Raw genomic sequence first — 18,183 nt, forward strand, 5'->3', positions numbered from 1 at the left:
AGAATATTTAAGTTCTCTGTGTTGTTCCATTCACTTCGGTGTTTCCCATTCTAAACGAAATATATTCACAAATTCGATCACTATTGTATCGTACGTAAACATCGGAGTCTCTATCATGAACAGTTCCTTGACATCTCTCAGGTAACACGTTTGGACTTTGCTCATGTGCATTCTTAGATTTTTTGCTCTCACTAGTCGAGCCAATCAAATCAAAATCTGGCTCTGTAATCAGACAGCACGGTTCGCATCAGCTGCCATGACTACGCAGATTAATCATAAAACATGCAGCAATAAAATGCTCGCTCCCGTGTTTTTCTGCCGTCTGCTTCTGGAGGCTAAAAAGGGGCCCCAACTATCGATTCTCCATGAATTTTTTAGTCGGCATTTCCTCGTTTGATTTTGCCAAAGGAACCCCATAAATCTATCCTTAATCATCTCACTTATGTTAAACCGTTAATTACAAGCGGTCTCGGTTCTCTTGCATTTTTTTTTCGACTGATTCCGTTTTAAACTATATTTTTTCTTTCTCTCATGTGTGATAAGGACCAATTTTATTTCCCTCATTCCGTGGCTCACGCGTTCTTTTTTTTAAAGCACGCTTAAGACAGCTTTACTATTGTCTAACGGCTCGTACGCTTGATGATAGCATTACCAAAATTTAGCACTCCCATATCAGGCACTCAGAGAGGTGCTGTGCAAATACACCGTTGTATTTTTTTTTCTGCACAATGTCACATTATCCTTTGATTCTCAAAGTTACGTCCTGCAAACCTCCAACAAGATGCCCTCCCCCTTGAGTAGACGGCTTAGGAATCAGCAGAGCGACTGCTAAAACCACATTTCCTGTGATAGCTCTGCTTCTTCTGTGTCCCGGGCCCGCTCTCTAACAAAACCACTACATTACGGGTTCTTGGAGGCACATAGTGTGAAAAGCCAGAATTTTCTATGAAGACCCCCTCACTCCACCCGCTCCCGCATCAGAGACACGCCTCTTCGCACTAAAGGGAGAGTCTTCGACAAATTTCTTGATATGATCGCGATGGAGGGAGCTGGTATTGGGTTTCTACTAGCCAGGCCGACTCACTTTGATGTGAATACTCCCATCCCTTTTGGTGATGAGCATTCCTTTTCGCTTTTCTGTAATAGATGCTGCACAGCCTTCCCGTTAGCCTTCACTTCTAGTGCAACCCTGAAGGGGCAGAGAAATTACGAGAGTCGTGTGATCAAAACGTGAATTCCGAATCAGAATCTTTTTCCCCCTTCCTCTGATCTTTTGCCGTTGTTTTAAGCAAATCTATTTTGGTGTCTTTGGGAGGAAACTCGTTTTGGCCTCGTGGCTGTAATGCAGGTTCTAATACAACATGAAATTATACAGTGTCGAAGCAGGACCATTTCATCTGCGGGCGGCTCCGAATACTCCACCCATTCAGCGGCCCCCCACAAAACAATAATCCACACACACTGAATTAAAACACGATAAATTAGAGCATGGTTCAGCTCTAGTTTTTTCACCTCTCTCTGTTCCGTGGGAACAATATCCCTCGTCCAAATGGCCCCTCCTCGTCTGGAACAAAGTTAATTAGGGTTGGCAATTACTTCTCCTTTCCTTTTCATACATTGAGCGCTGAGCCGGCCTGCTGTTGTCTCTGATGACTTACTAAATTTAAGGAAAGGGGCCACTGACCAGTCCGAGGGGACCAACCCTTCCTTGCATTCTCTCCTCCTGTACTGGCCTGATTCATCAGCAACCAAATTTCTGAGTAATTACAACACAACACCAATCCAGGAAACTGAAAAAAACTGCGGGCTCAGCGGCGTTCTTGCCCGACCCAATGTTGCTTAAGACATAAACAACTGGAAGCTTGACTGATGGGGTGCAGCTCATACAGGCTTACACAAACCACCCTCATAATTTCACCAGGGTGTCTTGTTTTTCAAGTATGTGACCCAGACCTGCTCACTTAGATCAAACGCACGCATTGACGCCTTTCTAACAGATTTACTTTTATTGTAGCGCTTTGTTGGCATCCTTCTAAATAAACGAGATGAGATTTGCTCACAGAGTGAACGCTCGCAGGACTGGCTTATTATTATTTCCGCCTGTTGGCTTGGCCGTTTAAATCACGAGATTTTTGTCCCACTCACATTTGCTTGCCATGCCCAAAAAAACGGTCTGTCGACTCCGACAGGCCTTCCTTTCCTTTTTTTTTTTTTTGGCAGCAGGGCCGACCTACAAACACATCGTGTACTAACGCTCACCATAAGCGGAGCACACGTTGGTGCGCTGTGTATCTATAGTGCTAATCTAAACAAATACTCACTAACAGCTCTTTATCGAATGTCGATGTGGCTTTTTTACTACGTGCCCCAACGAAAAAGGCATTGGTATCCTGCACCGTGGGCTTGATGCATGCAGCTCCTTAGCTCGCGCATCACAGACAGTTGAAAATCGCAGGTTTATTCTATTCATTTAGGAGGGCCACCAAACACAGACGATCGGAACCTCCCCAGACAGCCTTTTGAAGTGCATGAACAATTGCGAGACTACCCAGTGTGGTATCATGTGATCTAAACTTTGATACTTCCACCTGTGTATTTACTGGCTGAGACGGGACTTTATCGGACACGTGAACTGGTGTTGCTGGTATGAGAAGCCGTTAAATAGAAAAAAAAATGTTTATTTCCTTTTAATCCTTTCTTATTGAAAGTACCTGCAGAGGACTATTACAATTACAGATAAGATAACTGGTGCTTGATTGACCACAATATATGATAATTCAGTGTGTCCTTACCACATCCTGCTCATATCGGTTTTAAATCAGCTTTTGTTCCTATGGCCAGTCCTTGTACTCACTGCAGAAGCAGACACAGAGAGGTGGGGGGTCACGGGAAACAAGTCGAGAGATAGAGGAGAGAGTGTTAATAAAAACAGAACTCATCAGTTATAATTAACTAAACGTAGATGAGGTGTAGACCGTGAGTGGGAATGGTTACGTACGTTTGGATGGCCGTCTCCGCAGCTTGTGGAAGACCGTGGCAGAACTTCCAGCAGAGCACCGCGTTGCTGGAGAGAGGAAGCCGTTGACCGCTGCCCAGAAGTGTGTGGCCCCTTTTCATGATGGGTCCCCAGATGCAGGGGTGACGAGGACAGTCAGGATCACTGGACATTTTTGGTGCAACATTCATCTGGCTCATGACTAAATACATTTTATTATCTGTTTTCTTTCTGCTTTCACCACACTCTCATGGGACACCTATTTGTGTCGCTCTACATAACAATTCATCCAATCTTCACGGTTCGCTTCACGTCCAAGGTTGACCATTAACAGGGAACTTAAATTAGTTGGGGAAATATATTTTAGCATAATCTTTGACTAAAACAACCAGATTTCATGCAATTTTTCATGATTTCATGCAACCGCCAATTTCTAGTTAGTTCCCATAATTCCCATGGAAAGTTTCGGTACATTTCTCAGAAATGTTTCCACCCCTTGGTAACCCTACAAACTCATATTTTTAGGATCAGTTCGAACTATTTTTTATTGGTCTTTCAGGTCCCCATGTAGCCAAACATTGCTGTTTCTCTTTGTGCAAGATGACAAACATAAGTGAAGTCTTACAATGTTGACAGCTCGGAAAGTGAAGTCAGTGTTTGCACTGCAAAGGGTATTTTTTTCATATTCGAAATAATACAATCATTCGCTAATCTCCTTTTTGAAAAGTTAAAAACAAAAAAATAATGAGAACCAGATATACTACTGTTTACTTCCCGTCTCCTTCATTTTTTTTTCATGTGTTTGATGAAATATATCATGTAAATATATAATAAAATAAATGTCTGTGTAGCCTTGTGTTTGTTTCACACATTCGTTTGCAGCAGGACCATGTGTAGAAGATGAGGTTACACTGAACATAACCCTCGCCCCTGGAGAAACGCCTCCACACACACACACAGATGGGAATCAGGAAAAACACCTTGCTCCTCGCACGTGCACACACCACACACACCAACACCACACACAGACAATATGAGGATATTCCTGGCATGCTTCTCTTTGACAGCAACCTCCTGTGTGTTTGATGGCCTTATTGATGCTGACAGCCTGTGAAGAAGAAGGAAGGAAGCGCAAAGGTGAGAAAAAGGAAAAGACAAATCATCCCGCAGCTTTTTCACACGCTTACAAAAAACATAAAAATGTTTCATTTTTTCATTAAACTGACACCCTTCCACCTTTCAGGAAGTTGCCTCTTCCTTTCCTAACCACCTGGGGAACAGGAGGCAGCGCAGTTATTTTAGTGCGGGGTGACTGACCCATTTCTGCAGAGTTGGATTCAGGCAGGTGCTGAGAGCCTGAGCTCCTCTCAGCTTTTGAGGAGAGCTACACAGGCTAACACTGTCTCATCAAAGGACACAATGCATTAAAAATACATGTGATTTCTCTTCTTATGCTCCCATAAAGAAAACCTCTGTTTCCAGATGAATCGCAGGATTTGGGTCATAAAAATGTACAGAAAATAATACAGACAATCATATATATTGTCTGCACTGCACTCACATTTATAAAGCAGCCGTCTGTAAACGCAGTTAACATTACGTCTGTGAGCAGGCGACTAAATGAATAGCCCATCAATTACTCACGTGTGAATGATCGGGGAGTATCTGTCTGTGCTGTGAATCTACTGAGGAAGTTGGCCGGGCTAAAAACTGAACCCCCTCCAGCTTCAGCTCACATTAAAGTATCGTCTACTCAAGTCTCACACAAACACCAAGAGTGTCACCACTGTTCAGGAATGACTGCATCCTGCAGGCAGACACGGTTAAGAGTTCAGACTGACTTGCACAATTGACAGCCATCTGACTATACAAAGTGTTTTTGGTGGCAAGTGGTTGATATAAACAGCCACCAGTAGTGTTGTGGTTACAAGTCACAGACTCCATAAAACAAGATGTTATGACAATGCTAAGATAATGTTTAGTGTTTTAGACACTGACAGTATAAAGAAAGGACAGTGTATGGTGACATCAGTGGTATCAGTTGTAGTCCTGCTCTTCCGCCCCCCAGCTAATCTAAAATGCGTCAAAGACATTGATCATCGGTGGATCTCAAACAAGCCTCTGTAATGCATCCACCTGTCAATCACAGCAGCCACATTTTCAATTATGGATAGCTTTTAGCCTCAATATAACCCACGCCCTACATAACCCACAATGCACCTCGACTGCAGCGAGTCCAAGGTGCAGATCAGCCTGAGATGAGGAGCGGGCTACAGTGGTCTGTAACTTCACTTCTTCATACTCCACCGTCCAAGCCAAGACTCGTAGTTTTCAACCCCAGCTGACTCAAATGACATCACCTGAGGCAATTTATGAAATTTCATGCAGCATTTGCTTTTCCCCCCTAAAAGAACGTCAACAGACTTGTGTGTATATTGTGATGCAGGTCCTCTTTAAGGGATCAACAATCATTTGAAGTTATCCTCTGGGAACATGGATATCACTGATTTTTATGTATTCCCTCCGATAACTAACTGTCAACTGTCGTGCAGGTACTGGAGCAAAGAAATGTCAAGTTTGTACAGAATTTCACAGGAATCTATTTCATGGTTATTTCAGCTGCTAGCATGAATAATACCCTGTACTTGTTCTCCAGTGATACTTGCTGTATGATAAAATAAATATAAAAGAGCCCACAAAATGTTCCCGCTTTAAGCTCCAAGCCCACGTTGTTTAGTGTTTAACCCGTTTCAGATGGTTTTCACAACAAGGTGTTGTGGAGCAGCATCTGGCCGACATATGTGTTGCACATGAGAGTAAAATCAAACCAAAAAACCATACATCCTCACCCAAACTCAACTCAAAACCTGAGTCTGATACGCCAGAGTTAAAAAAAAAAAAAACATAAAGTCAAACATGCATTTTGTTGCTATCATTTGGACGGTCTCTGAACGGAAAGTTGGTGGCCGGGTCAGCAGGGACGGGGTAAGGCCTGTTTCATATCTCACTTCCCACAGATGTCCTGAGTCTGCTCCTCCTCTTCAGTATGTGAGCTGTCAGGACTGGATGTTCACCGCGAGGAATCATTGGAGGACAGTGGGCCAGGAGGGTGGGTAGGGGAAGGGAAGGAAGGAAAGCAGAAGTGAAGAGAGAAGAGGAGAAGAACTTGGGAGCACTGGCTGCTATCGATGTCACATGGAAGTCCAACACACTCTGCAAAGTTTTTCATCTTCTGCATCCGCAGCAACAAACAACCAGATGATACGACTGATTTGAACCTAACATGTCTGGAAACTCAGCCAGATAATATTTTATATATAACTACAATCCCTTCAAATACACGGCTCGAAACAAAACCTAAACTCCCCTGTCTTGTCTAAACAACAGCAGACAATAGACTGATCCTCCACATGCACAACTGTGTAATCCGACTGAGTGTTCATCACCACCGCTCCAGCAAGTTGGCAAACACGAGCTTTGTGTCACAAAAATCTAATTTACGAGCGAGATTCAGATCAAGTCACAGGAGTGCGTCGCTGAAGCAAAGTGAGGACAGGAGCGGCAGGAGGAATGTCGAGCTGGCTTGCAGCTTCCACATCTCTGACTTTAAATTCCACATCGTCTGCGATCTGCTCGTAATCCTGCCGGTGACGGGAAGACACCAATCTGCGTCATAACGATGATGGCTGTCCACGCTCTACTCTGGTCATTAAGTGTTGATTAAACATGAGCAACAAGTTCAACACCTGTCCTGTTGCATCAGCAGCAACAACCTGAGCCAAGACGCTGTGTGTGTGTGTGTGTGTGTGTGTGGTGTGTGTGTGTGTGTGTGTGTGTTTGTGTTGTGTGTGTTGAGTGCTTTAAAAGGTCAAACAGAGCGGGGCTCACACTGTCCTGTCCAGGCTACGATCTTTAACTTGATCGAGACCACAAGGGGACGAGTTAAGTTTGAGCATGTGCTTTGTGAGAAGTTACACTTCCTGTTTGCATATAAACTATAAATAAAATCTCTGGACAGCGATGAGCTGGGAATGATCGACTTGCACTTATTTACTGTCTTATCGCACCGTCATAGCTGTAAGAGCATGCAAAACAACAGCTTAATACTCAACTACGCTTTATTCATAATGTGACTTTTCTGGTGTTGTGGTCTTTTTCTTACTTTAAAAGGAGCAGAGTGTGTAGGATTTAGTGGCTTTGGATTTTTTGTGTATTTTGGGGTGTGATAGTTTTGCTTGTGTTACTGAGGAAACATAGTATTAAGCTGAATTTCAGACTTCACCAAGCTCCACTTTGCTTTTCCTGAAGCTCGTGGTACCATGTCGATTGAAGGCTATCAAAATGTTTAAAGTTAAAATGAGTCTACATTAGCATGGTGCAGTTACTTACATTTAATTGGCTTTGATCACTTTGACTGCCTAATTACTTAAGTTAAGTACAATTAACAGCATGGATGCTTTGATTGACAGGTGGTGCTGTTACAGATGGCTTGTTTGAGCACCCAGGCGTCATTCAACCTGCCTCAGGTCCACCCATGATCTACGTCTGCTGATTTTTAATTGAATTGGAAGAGGACAGTACAGCAACCATGAAAGCATTTTGAGCTTCAACAGGGCCTGTGGGTGACGCCACAGATACCGCTGACCATTTTTATATGTCATTGGTGATATGCAACATATTAGTCTCTTTTCCATCATTTAACATGTGAAGCTAGCCAGAGCCTTTTCAGTGCAAGGCAACAGAGTACTAAGAAATCAGAGAGGTAATATTTCCAAAATCAAATACAGCGTATAGCCGAAACATTTTGTTTAGATCTGACTACATCTGGCTTACATTAGCAGAAAGAGGGAAGTGGCTTTTGTGCCATTTCCCGTCTCTGCCCAGCTTTTTAATCTGTCAAGACAACAAATATGACATTATCATGCGCTGTCATCTGGATGACGGCCATACAGTAAACATGACATCAGCTTTAACTCCAATGTTTTTAGTTTCTTGATGTTAATGTCACATTCAGGTCACAAAAAGAGAGATTTCACCATAGCGTTGTGTCATTTCAACTCGTTTTGCTTCCCCTTTTTCTCTCTGTCACTCACACACAAAAATCAAGGGATGATTGAAAAACTCCCAGTGCAACTAGTTCCCACCCGAGGTGACCCAATTAGCCCACCAGTGAGACTTTGTACTTTGTGTTTGGGTTGATGAGAGTGCCAGCTGCCTGGGACTCCTGGCAATGGCTGCTGGCATGATGCATCAGTGGCCTATTAGATCCTCGCAGCGCGGCCACGCAGAGACTGGCTGACAGAGGCAACGATGAGAAATTAAATCAGAGGTGAGAAGCAAGTGATTATGAGGATAAAGAGCAACGGTCAGCCCGGGGGAGACTTCCTTACATCGGTTAATGCGGGACAGAATCTAACATCACCGCGTCCACAGGGGGGGCGACCTCAGCTGAACATCCTCCCTCGTGCCTTCCTTTCATCCTTCCCTCACATCACTTATACAAGGATTTAATCAATTACAAGCCAGCCGAACACAAAACTCTTTGCATCTTGGTATCTACAGAAACGTCGCTTCGCTGTTGAACAAGTGTTTGATACAGTGTTGAAAGCATGTTAAGTCAGGCCTGGCTCAATCAGCCCCTTCTGTAGAAATCAGGGCATTGATATGCTGATCATAGCCCGGCTGTGTCCACTGAAGGGCCAGTAAACACAGCCCAGAGAGAGGAAGCATCTTCTGCCTTGCTAAATGAAACAACCCTCGCCCACTGACTCATTTCCCCACCCTTTCTCTGATTTCGCGAGGCATGTGACTAACGCACGGCTCAGCAATTTGATTTCCGGCGTTAGTCCTGGAGATACATCAGCGTCGGTCACGTTCACTCCGTGATGTGGAGAGGACAAGGGCAGCGCTCTTGGTTATTTTAATCTCCGCTGTGGCACATTTAATGTCAAAATTAAATGAGGTGAACCCTCAGCCAGTATCGTTCAATCATGAGAAAATGACTGTGGAAAACCTCACCAGAGCCAAATGAAAGGCTGCAGAGGAAATCCAGAAACACTTGTTCTCACTGGATTCTCAGTGAAGGCGGAGGAGTATCCTTGTGTGACCCCGATGATTTAGTATGGGAGTGGAGTAAGTAATCTTCGTTACATTATTATGATTATCTGATCCCAGTCATTAGGCCAGGAGCTGGAGCACCCATGACAGATTCATCAGATCATCATTTCTGACTGATTTTGTCTCCCTCCTTAGACTCTGCACACTCAGTATTTACTCATAAAGTATGTATGACATATGAGGAGTTTGATGTTCAGAAGTATTTAAGGGTTAGGTTCTGCCTTTAGTTTTACAGTTTCCTTCCCTGAGCTTCAGTTTTTCTGATTTGCTGTATCCGTGGGGCTACAAATTTGATTTTAATAAATTAAAAACATGAAATCAGCAATCTTTTAATGTCCTTGTCTGTATTTAGAGTCCAAATTTTGTCTCGTGTATTCTGACATCTCACTTATAAATGATAATTTAAGAGAATAATAATAAAGGAGTTTTAAAATAACAGTTATCCGAAGTCTCAGTTTGATCCTTAGGAGCTATATATGAACTGTATTTCAAGGTTTACATGACAAACAATCACACACAAACTCCATCGACAGCCTAGTAAACATTTAAACCTACAGAACTGTGAATCCAGTGCTCTGCTTAATGACTCTATACGTCCTGAATGGCCTTCTGCCAAGCATTTGTACTGATGTGGACGATGATAATACAAGTGATGATTATCGAAGTCTCACCAAACCAAACTGTGGACAAGGACAAGGACAAGCAATCGCTCTTAAGTGTGCTTCACGGTCATATCTGACTCCATCTGTCAACAGACAACAACACATTTCACACTTTGTCCAGAGATCTTAGTACAATGAACATGAGTGGCTGAATGTGACATCATGGAGGAGGGTGGCAACACTGCGCTCTCAGGATGCTGGGTTCCTTGTGGTTCCTATAGTTTCCAAAGTAGATTGGGACCAGAGCTTTCAGCTATCAGCTCCCCTTCTGTGGAACAAACTACCATTCTGGGTTTGGGAGGCGACACGTCAACAGCTTTTAAGAGTAGACTTAAGACTTTCCTTTTTGATAAAGCTTATAGTTAGGGCTGGCTCAGGTCATCCCTCAGTTATGCTGCCATAGGATTAGACTGCAAGGGTACTCCCACTCCCTCCCCTTTTTCTCTCTCTCTCTCTTTCTCTCTCTTTCAGGATTATGCCTAGTCAGGCACGGTATTGGTTGAAGATGTAGTCACATCTCCTCTCTCTCTCTCTCTCTCTCTCATCTCATCTCATCTCATGGATTGTGGCTGCTGCTGTGGTCCTGCACGACGTCCACTACATATATTATCACTGTTATTATTGTTACCATATCTCCATTACAGTTTATAGTTAGTTAATGATTTGCTGCTGCTGTGCATCTGTGTCTCTCTATCTCTCTCTATTTATTTGTGAGCCTTGGGTTTCTGCCTGTTAAAAGGAAGTTTTTCCTCACCAATGGAACTGTTGGGTATCTGTAGATAGTATTGTGGCGAGTACGGTCTAGACCTGCTCTGCATGAAAAGTGTTATGAGATAACTTGTTATGATATGGTGCTATATAAATAAAACTGAATTGAATTGAACACTGCTGCTGGCATGTAAAGCTCCTGTACAGGTGAACAGTGATAGAATGGAGGGAGGAATAAAAGCAGGAAACAAACAAGGCTGTCTGAATGTAGCAGCACTATAACGCTGAGGTGGAGGCATGGTCATTGTGGCTGACGAACTGGGGGTGGAGGTAGCGGTGGTGGGGAGGTTACAGGCACTCAGTCAGGCTTCCTGTCTTGGCACACCCTGTACTGCCCATTTCCTGCCTGCCTGCCTGCTGAAAAATGCCCAGCTCCACTCCCCCTCAGCTAACAACCTTGCTCAGTCAACCCAGACAGCGCCTGAGACAGACAGACAGGACGAACATTTCATTCCTTCAACCCTCTCACATTTCCTGACACACTCTTCCAGGTGACTTTAAAGGAAAACTACGGTTTCTAACAACAACTCAACAAATGCTGGCTATCATTGAATAAAACTGTGCTGGCCTGAGATCCGGGGTCATAGTCTTATTGCTTAAAATATGTAATACAATTTATCTAAACAACTCTATTGTATACCCGTAATGTCTCTAAGATAAAGAGTGCACACATAAAGTAGTATATGTTAAACCGAACCATGAAGTTGATCTGTAAATTGTTTTTGGACTGTTTTGTTGTCTCCTCTAAATTGGTTTGAATATCTTTGCTCTTTAACTATGAGTGTATTAGACAGAGCCAGCTTAAGGGAGACAGGGGGGCGACACGCAACAAAAGGCTGCAGGCTAAAACTGAATCTGGGCCGCTGTAGTAGTGAGGACTCAGCCTTAACACATGGGAATTACTATTAATGTTTCTTGTCTTCTGCAAACAAGACCCAAGTGGTAATAAACTGTAGTTTTCAGGGGAGCTAAGCTGAATATGCTCTGACCTTTACTCTCATGTGTGTCTATGCATTAAGACGTTGAAAAAGGCATTAATTTATACACAGGTCCTTCAATACATCAATTAATTAAACAACAACTGGAGCGATATTACGAATCATTCACTCTTTTAGCTCTTCTTTTCTCTACCAACTCCTGACTGGAACTCTCCGGCTCCTTAGCTTCTAAATGCTCCACTATGTTCACCGCTTTGTTGTTAACTGTGTCTGTCTGCTGTTTGGGGCTGAACAGATAGCGAACAGTTGATTAATCACAGCTTTTGTACTAAAAATGGCTGCCTGCCGATCGAACACAATGCTAAGTGAGAACCAAAACAGTAGGTTGTGGGGCGTAAAACCAAAACAATGAGCTGAAAGAGTCTAAAATGCAGAGCTCTTTGTCATTACAAGCTTCTACTTTCAGATATACATTATAATTTAATCTGCTAATAAAAAAAATACATCCGTTTTAATGCTTTCTGATTAAGATCAAGGTTTGTTTACATCAGTAAGATGCACATAAACTGTTAATGTGTGTGAATTTCTCCACAATCTATTAAAAAAGATATAAATTTGGCCTTTAATATTCACATTTCTTGCGTACTTGGATGGTAGATGACTAAAGGAAGGTTTAACCAGCTAAAAACAAAACGCCCATTTCCTTGAAAATAATACAACTCCCTTCACGGTTCAACATGCTTGACCAAAAATAAACCCTTGAAACCGAAAGCTAGCCTCACCACAGTGTGTTTCACACAAGTACATGTCCCCCCCTTCACCATGAAATGGTACTCTCTCTTTTTTTTTTCAAACACATTCAAAAGTCAGATAATAAATGGAAAAGCATTTTGGGCCCAAACATTTTTCCAAAAGTAACTCCACCCGAATCCAAAGGTCACTCCTCTGAACAGAGCTCTCTGTGTTGCACTTGTTTAAAGACCATTTTTACGTGTTGCATCTGACATGAACATCCGCTCCCATACAACGCTCACTCCACACCTCTTGAAAAAAAAAAAAAAGGAGCCCGGCTGGCACTGAGGAGAGGAAGGGTAGCGGAAAAGACGGTCTCATTTAGAGCTGAGGGAAAATTAGGACAAGTCATGTTGCGTAGACTGGGAACTGAGGCAGCCTGCATATTGATCTGCACCATTATCAACAGAATCTTCATTATAATTAATAACTGATGGTGAAACTCAGCATCTGTCAGCGTAATCACAATAAAGGGCAACATGTTAGAGGCTGAAAAGTCAGTCACTTTCAAGCCTCTCAAGACAGTACCTTGGAGCTTGTTTTCTACACCGAGCATCTCCCATTCATAACATATTAACAAGATGCAGATAAGCCCAGTGGGATGATGCCGTCTCTTAGGAGCCCATTAAAAAGCATGAAAACACAAAGCTTGAGGATATTCGGAGTGTGTGACCTCAGAGCACCAGGCTTCTGTTCCTGAGGGCAGAGGTGGAGGGCAGCAGCTGGTTAAAGGCACACACACACGTATGCTGAAGGCCGGGCTCCAGCATAATTAAACTCTTAGGCCGACACCCCCGTGGCAGGTTTATGAGGCGCTCCTAATAGGACGGCTTTCTGCAGCTTCGTGTGAAGGAGCCTCAGCTCTAAAGCTCAACTTCCTGCAGGACTGGTGATGTCACGACAACACGTTATAAAAGGAACATCTGTGCAGCTCACCGACGCTCCTCAGCCCACGTTACTCCCAAACGCTGAACACACATGGACATCAGAGTCTGCGTGTGCGTGATATAAGGACATGATGGTGGCTTCCACAGTGATCCATCAGCAATCAAACAATGCCACAACAGTAAAGCACCAATTGAAGCACCGTGGTCTGTTTTGTCTGGCAGCTGCCCGCTCAGTTTGTTCAAGAAATCCTTTGATGTGCAGCGTTACTAAAGTTATCTGGAGGTTTGTCATTCAACTCCAGCTAAAAATATGCAAATACCACAGCTATCCCTGACATGATGGCATGCAGTCGAGAGGATGAGGCCCGTTTCAGATGTGAATTTAGGTCTTATTATTGAAATGTTTTGAAATGTAGGTAGTTTATGGCAGAAATAACTTCTGCTCTAAAAGGTTTGATGTTTCACATGTAGAGCTGCAACTAATGTTTATTTTCATTGTCAATTAACCTGCTGATTATGTTCTCAATCGATACGATACTTTCGACATCTTTCGTAATGATATTTTCCCAGAGCCCATGGTGACATCTTCAAATTGCTTCTTATGTTTGACCTTCAGCCCAAATCTTCATTTTTTACAACACAGAAGACTGAGAAAAACAATAATTACTCATATTTAAAAGCATGTACTGTACTTCCATCAAGACAGACGTTAAAATACAGTCGACCCTGTTCAGCTACAGACAGTTCACAGAGCTACTTGGTTAAGAAAGATGTTCTCCTGATCTGTACTTCTCTTTCATGTAGAGTTTTTGAACCACTTATTCTACCTCCACATCACATTTTAGTTCATAACTAATCATGGATGTATGTGAGCTATGCGCTACCTGCGTGAACATATGATAATATGATGATAACGAAACAACATATTACATTCCTGGGATCTCACAGTTTAACCATTCTAATTCAAAGGTTTGTACTATTTTGTTAGAGGTTTCTAGATTTGTTTATTTATTAAAAATATATATATTTCAGAGATTTCTCTGCATACCACTCGAGGAAGCTTGCATACCACCAGTGGTTCTTTAAGTTTAGTTTAAGAACCAGTGGATTAATCGACTGATTGATCACACTTGAGGCTGGCTACAGAACATGTCAATCTCCATAAGCACCCATGTTAAAAGTCCAACTTCACAGCAGAAATAAACATTACAGTTTACAGTTTACAGCCTGGTTTGGTCTTTATAGAAAATTTCCCCATTCATGACAACTGTACTGAGATTTTTTTTTAACTCACCTGTTCAAATTATATTTATACTTCAAGTTGTGCATAATTAACAGTATGGATGCTTTGACTGACAGGTAGGTGCCGTTACAGATGGCTTGTTTCAGCACCCAGGCTTCATTCCTCACTGGGGTCTGCTGATGATGGATGCCAACATGGCATTCCTAACATGGCATACATAGAGTGACAAATTTTGAGTTTCAAAACAGCTCGTCAGGAACCTGTGGGTGACGTCAAGCATGCCCTGTCCATTCTTTAAACTGTCAGTGGGTTCAATTATACCTTTTCACCTTCCTTCCTGACGTTTCGGAGAGAGAGCTGACATTTGGAAACAGTGTAGTGTTTTGTAAAAAAATCAGGACTGTCATGTGAAAGAGCAACGAGTACAATAAGCTCCAGGTAAACTAAGCACACCAGGCTCCTGCACAGAGATGAAAAACAACAGAATCTGCTACCATTACACAAAGATTTAAAATTCATGCAACTCTTGAACAAAAACACTTAAAAAGCAATCAAGCCTCTTTAACCCAGAAAGTATTTGCCTCTACTGTGCATCACCAACTTGTGCAGCGTGGGAATGAAGGATTGTTTTCATACCACCGAGTCTCACTACATGCCAAACAGCCAAAACACAGCAGCACACAAAGAGCCGAGGAGCTCTGTCAGATCTACGATGCTGAACAGCAATAACATCAAGATCCAATAACATCAAGATCTCAAATAAAGTAAAGTGCAACTGAATGGAGATCATCCAGTATATACAGAGAGAGATTTTCCATCACTACACCTACGCCATGTCTGTGCTACGTGCCCCGACTGACTTCATGTGGGCAGCTGAGATTTATTTCAGAGATCCGGGAGTGAGTTTCCTGTTTGGATTCTGGTGCCTGCTCGTATATTTGCCACTATTAATGCGTAGCATTTCTTTGAGTCACTTCCTTCGATACAACTCTTTAAAAAGGGGACTCTTGGTGTGCTTTTTATCCCCCACCCTCCCCCACTCCTACAGAAGAACTAAAAGTACAGCCATCCATCCATGTTGGCAGTGAAAGGCCGGTCTTGTTGCTTTGGGTTTATGTCGTGCACCTGCTCCAGTACACTTCTGGAGGGTCTAAAGCATCATTCACAGCACACACACACACACAGAGTTAAAAGTCCACACTTTTTTCTGACCATCCAGACAACATCTCACACCTAGAATCTCTCTAATTTGCTGATGATTACACAAAGACGCGCTGTTAAGCTCTGTCTTTAAGGCTCGTCTGCGACCTCACACATCAATACCAATCTGTAATTGACATTCACGGCACATTTTTAAGGCTTCGCTCAACTTGTTCCATTAACCTGCTGCAGCCGAGGAGAGGAGCACAGCTCAGACATGAGACACAAATAAAGCTCGTGTGTTAAAGCTCTGTCCTTAGTAGTATAGGATGGTTTTCTACAGTGGGAATAAAGAGTAATCTGTCATGTATTCCCAGTGAATTTAAGGAGGATTTAAACTCGTCTTCCTCCTCTTTAAAAAGACATTCATGCATTCTTCATACAATCAAACTTCCCATCACCACAATTTGGTGGCACTATCACCAGACAACAACAACAACAACAACAAGTCTCTGCATGCATTCAGCATAACTTGTATGTCTTGGCGCAAAACAGCCCGTTTGCGTGTGCATGTGTGTGAGTGTGTGCAACAGGACTTCATGGACACCACCCCCCACCTCCACACACACACACACACACACACACACACACACACACACACACACACACACACACACACACACACACACACACACAGGCAAAGCCTCGGTGTATTTGTAAATAAAGCCGAGAAAATCATCTGCACTTACAATTTTACTGAGATCCATGATGGTCCACCGTTAAAAGCGGTGAGTGAGGATCCTCGGAGCCTGAGAGAAGGACGAGGAGGAGGAGAAGGAGGAGGAGGAGGTCCTCTGGCTTTATCCTTAACGCGGAGTAATTAGTAACGGGAAAGCGATTGAGGCAACAAATGCATTTAGAGAAGGAGGAGGAGGAGGAGGGAGGAGGAGCGGGCTGTTAGCTCAACATGTGTCCCGATTTGGTATTAAAATGCTCCCCTATCTTTCCTTCCTTCCTTTTCGCGTCCCCTTTTTTTCTCCCCTCTCCCGGTCCTTCGTGCTCTCTGATCGGCGAGCACTTCCAGCATCCGACCGCCGAGAAGCCCGAAGCTGTCCGGGAGGAAAAACCCCGAGAGGAGGAGGACTACGACGGATCAGACCGACGTTAAAAACAAAAGCATGCATCAGCCCACATAGCGGCTGAAAGCAAGGACACCAGGCTACCTTTATTTTGCAAATAGCCCGCTCTCCTGTTAGACAATAGTAGCATGGAGCCCGCAGAGTGGGATGGCTCAAACTCGGTGGTTCCCAAGCTGGGGTGCGGGGACCGACAGGGGGTCCCTGTAAAAAGAGAGGAGGAGGTGGTGGTGGTGAAGTCCAGGAAATGAGAAAAACAGCTGAATGTCCACTGAGGCTTCATCGATTGGTTCACCTCACCTGCTACAATAACATTAATCCTCTCAGAGGAAGTTTAATCATTTTAAAGGGTCACAGTCACAGGAAAGGTAGGCGGACCCCGCCACCTCCTCAATCCTGATACAATATGTTAGAGTATACAGATAAAACCATGACATAGTGTAAGTGTTTCAGTAAAGCACAAAGTCTGAGACCTGTTTCAGATGTGAGTGTGTGTTATGGAAAACACATGAAGACGGGAAATGAGCAAGTTTCAAAGGTGAAAAGAGAAGAGAGGAGAGAGGAGGGAGCTCGGTTTCAACCATGAAACCATGAGAGAGATTCTTAGGTAACTGATGCCCCCGTCTGGTTTCTCTGAGACTGTCAGCCAAAATCACCTCAAAGCAACAATGTAGTGTTTGAATGAAGTGACTGGATGCTTGACGTGTTTAAGAGTAGTTTTGATACAGGTCTGAATAAGAATGTGTTTTTAAATACTACTACTACTAATAATAATATTTTTATTTATATAGCACCTTAAAAAAGAAAAAGGGTTTAATAGACCCGACAGGCCAAACGAGTTAAGATCAAGAAAAGTAAAAAAAAACAAAAACATCACCGTCACAGAAACAGAGTGACATCACAAGAGGATAAGTCTGCAAAAATTAATTTAAGAAGTGATTTAAAAGTGAGCATTTTCTCCTCAGGCTGGATGTTACCTCTAGTCTTGAGCCTCGACCTTGAAACAGCCGGAAGTGACCCGTCTGAGGATCTAAGGCTGCGAACTGGCTCGCATTGGGATACCATGTGGGTAATGTAGTTAGGGTCCAGACACCAAATGGGTTTTAAAATTGATGAGTAAAATCTCAATCCTGAAACACACAGGGAGCCAATGGAAGGAAGCTAAAACCGTCGTAATGTGATGTGGTTGGTTAGAAGCCGAGCTGCTGATTCTGGACTAGTTCGAGGCATGATAGTGTTAATATTTGTTGTTGATGTTGGAGAGAAGTGAACTGTGAGTGAATAGGCCAGTTTTGAAAAGATAAAGGTGTGAATTATTTTTTCAAGGTCAGAGCGTGAAACAGCTTAATGCTGTTTAGCTGCTTCAGTTATAGTCCTGTACTTAAATATAAGTTTGAAATCTATCATGACACAAATTATATAATAATTGTAATAAATAAATGATCACTATAGTTTAAGTCCTATCCAGAATTAGACATTTATTCAGGGATTTAGTTTAACAGACA

General features: G+C 42.9%; 1 protein-coding gene across 2 annotated transcripts in view; it reads right to left on the bottom strand.

Annotated features, from left to right (window-relative positions):
• Nucleotides 1–18,183, bottom strand: part of hip1 (huntingtin interacting protein 1) — a 55,126-nt gene that overhangs the window by 30,408 nt on the left and 6,535 nt on the right. The window contains exon 1 of one of the 2 annotated variants that reach the window (XM_019268286.2): nt 16,292–16,897. The exons of the other annotated variant lie outside the window; for it this stretch is intronic. Within the exon in view, the coding sequence (XP_019123831.1) occupies nt 16,292–16,309 (18 nt within the window). The 5' untranslated portion in view covers nt 16,310–16,897. Of the gene's footprint in view, nt 1–16,291; nt 16,898–18,183 lie in introns of those variants that run through there. 2 annotated transcript variants of the gene reach the window in all.

This window comes from Larimichthys crocea, chromosome VII (genome assembly GCF_000972845.2).
Source record: "Larimichthys crocea isolate SSNF chromosome VII, L_crocea_2.0, whole genome shotgun sequence".
In the NCBI taxonomy this organism is placed as follows: Eukaryota; Metazoa; Chordata; class Actinopteri; family Sciaenidae; genus Larimichthys; species Larimichthys crocea.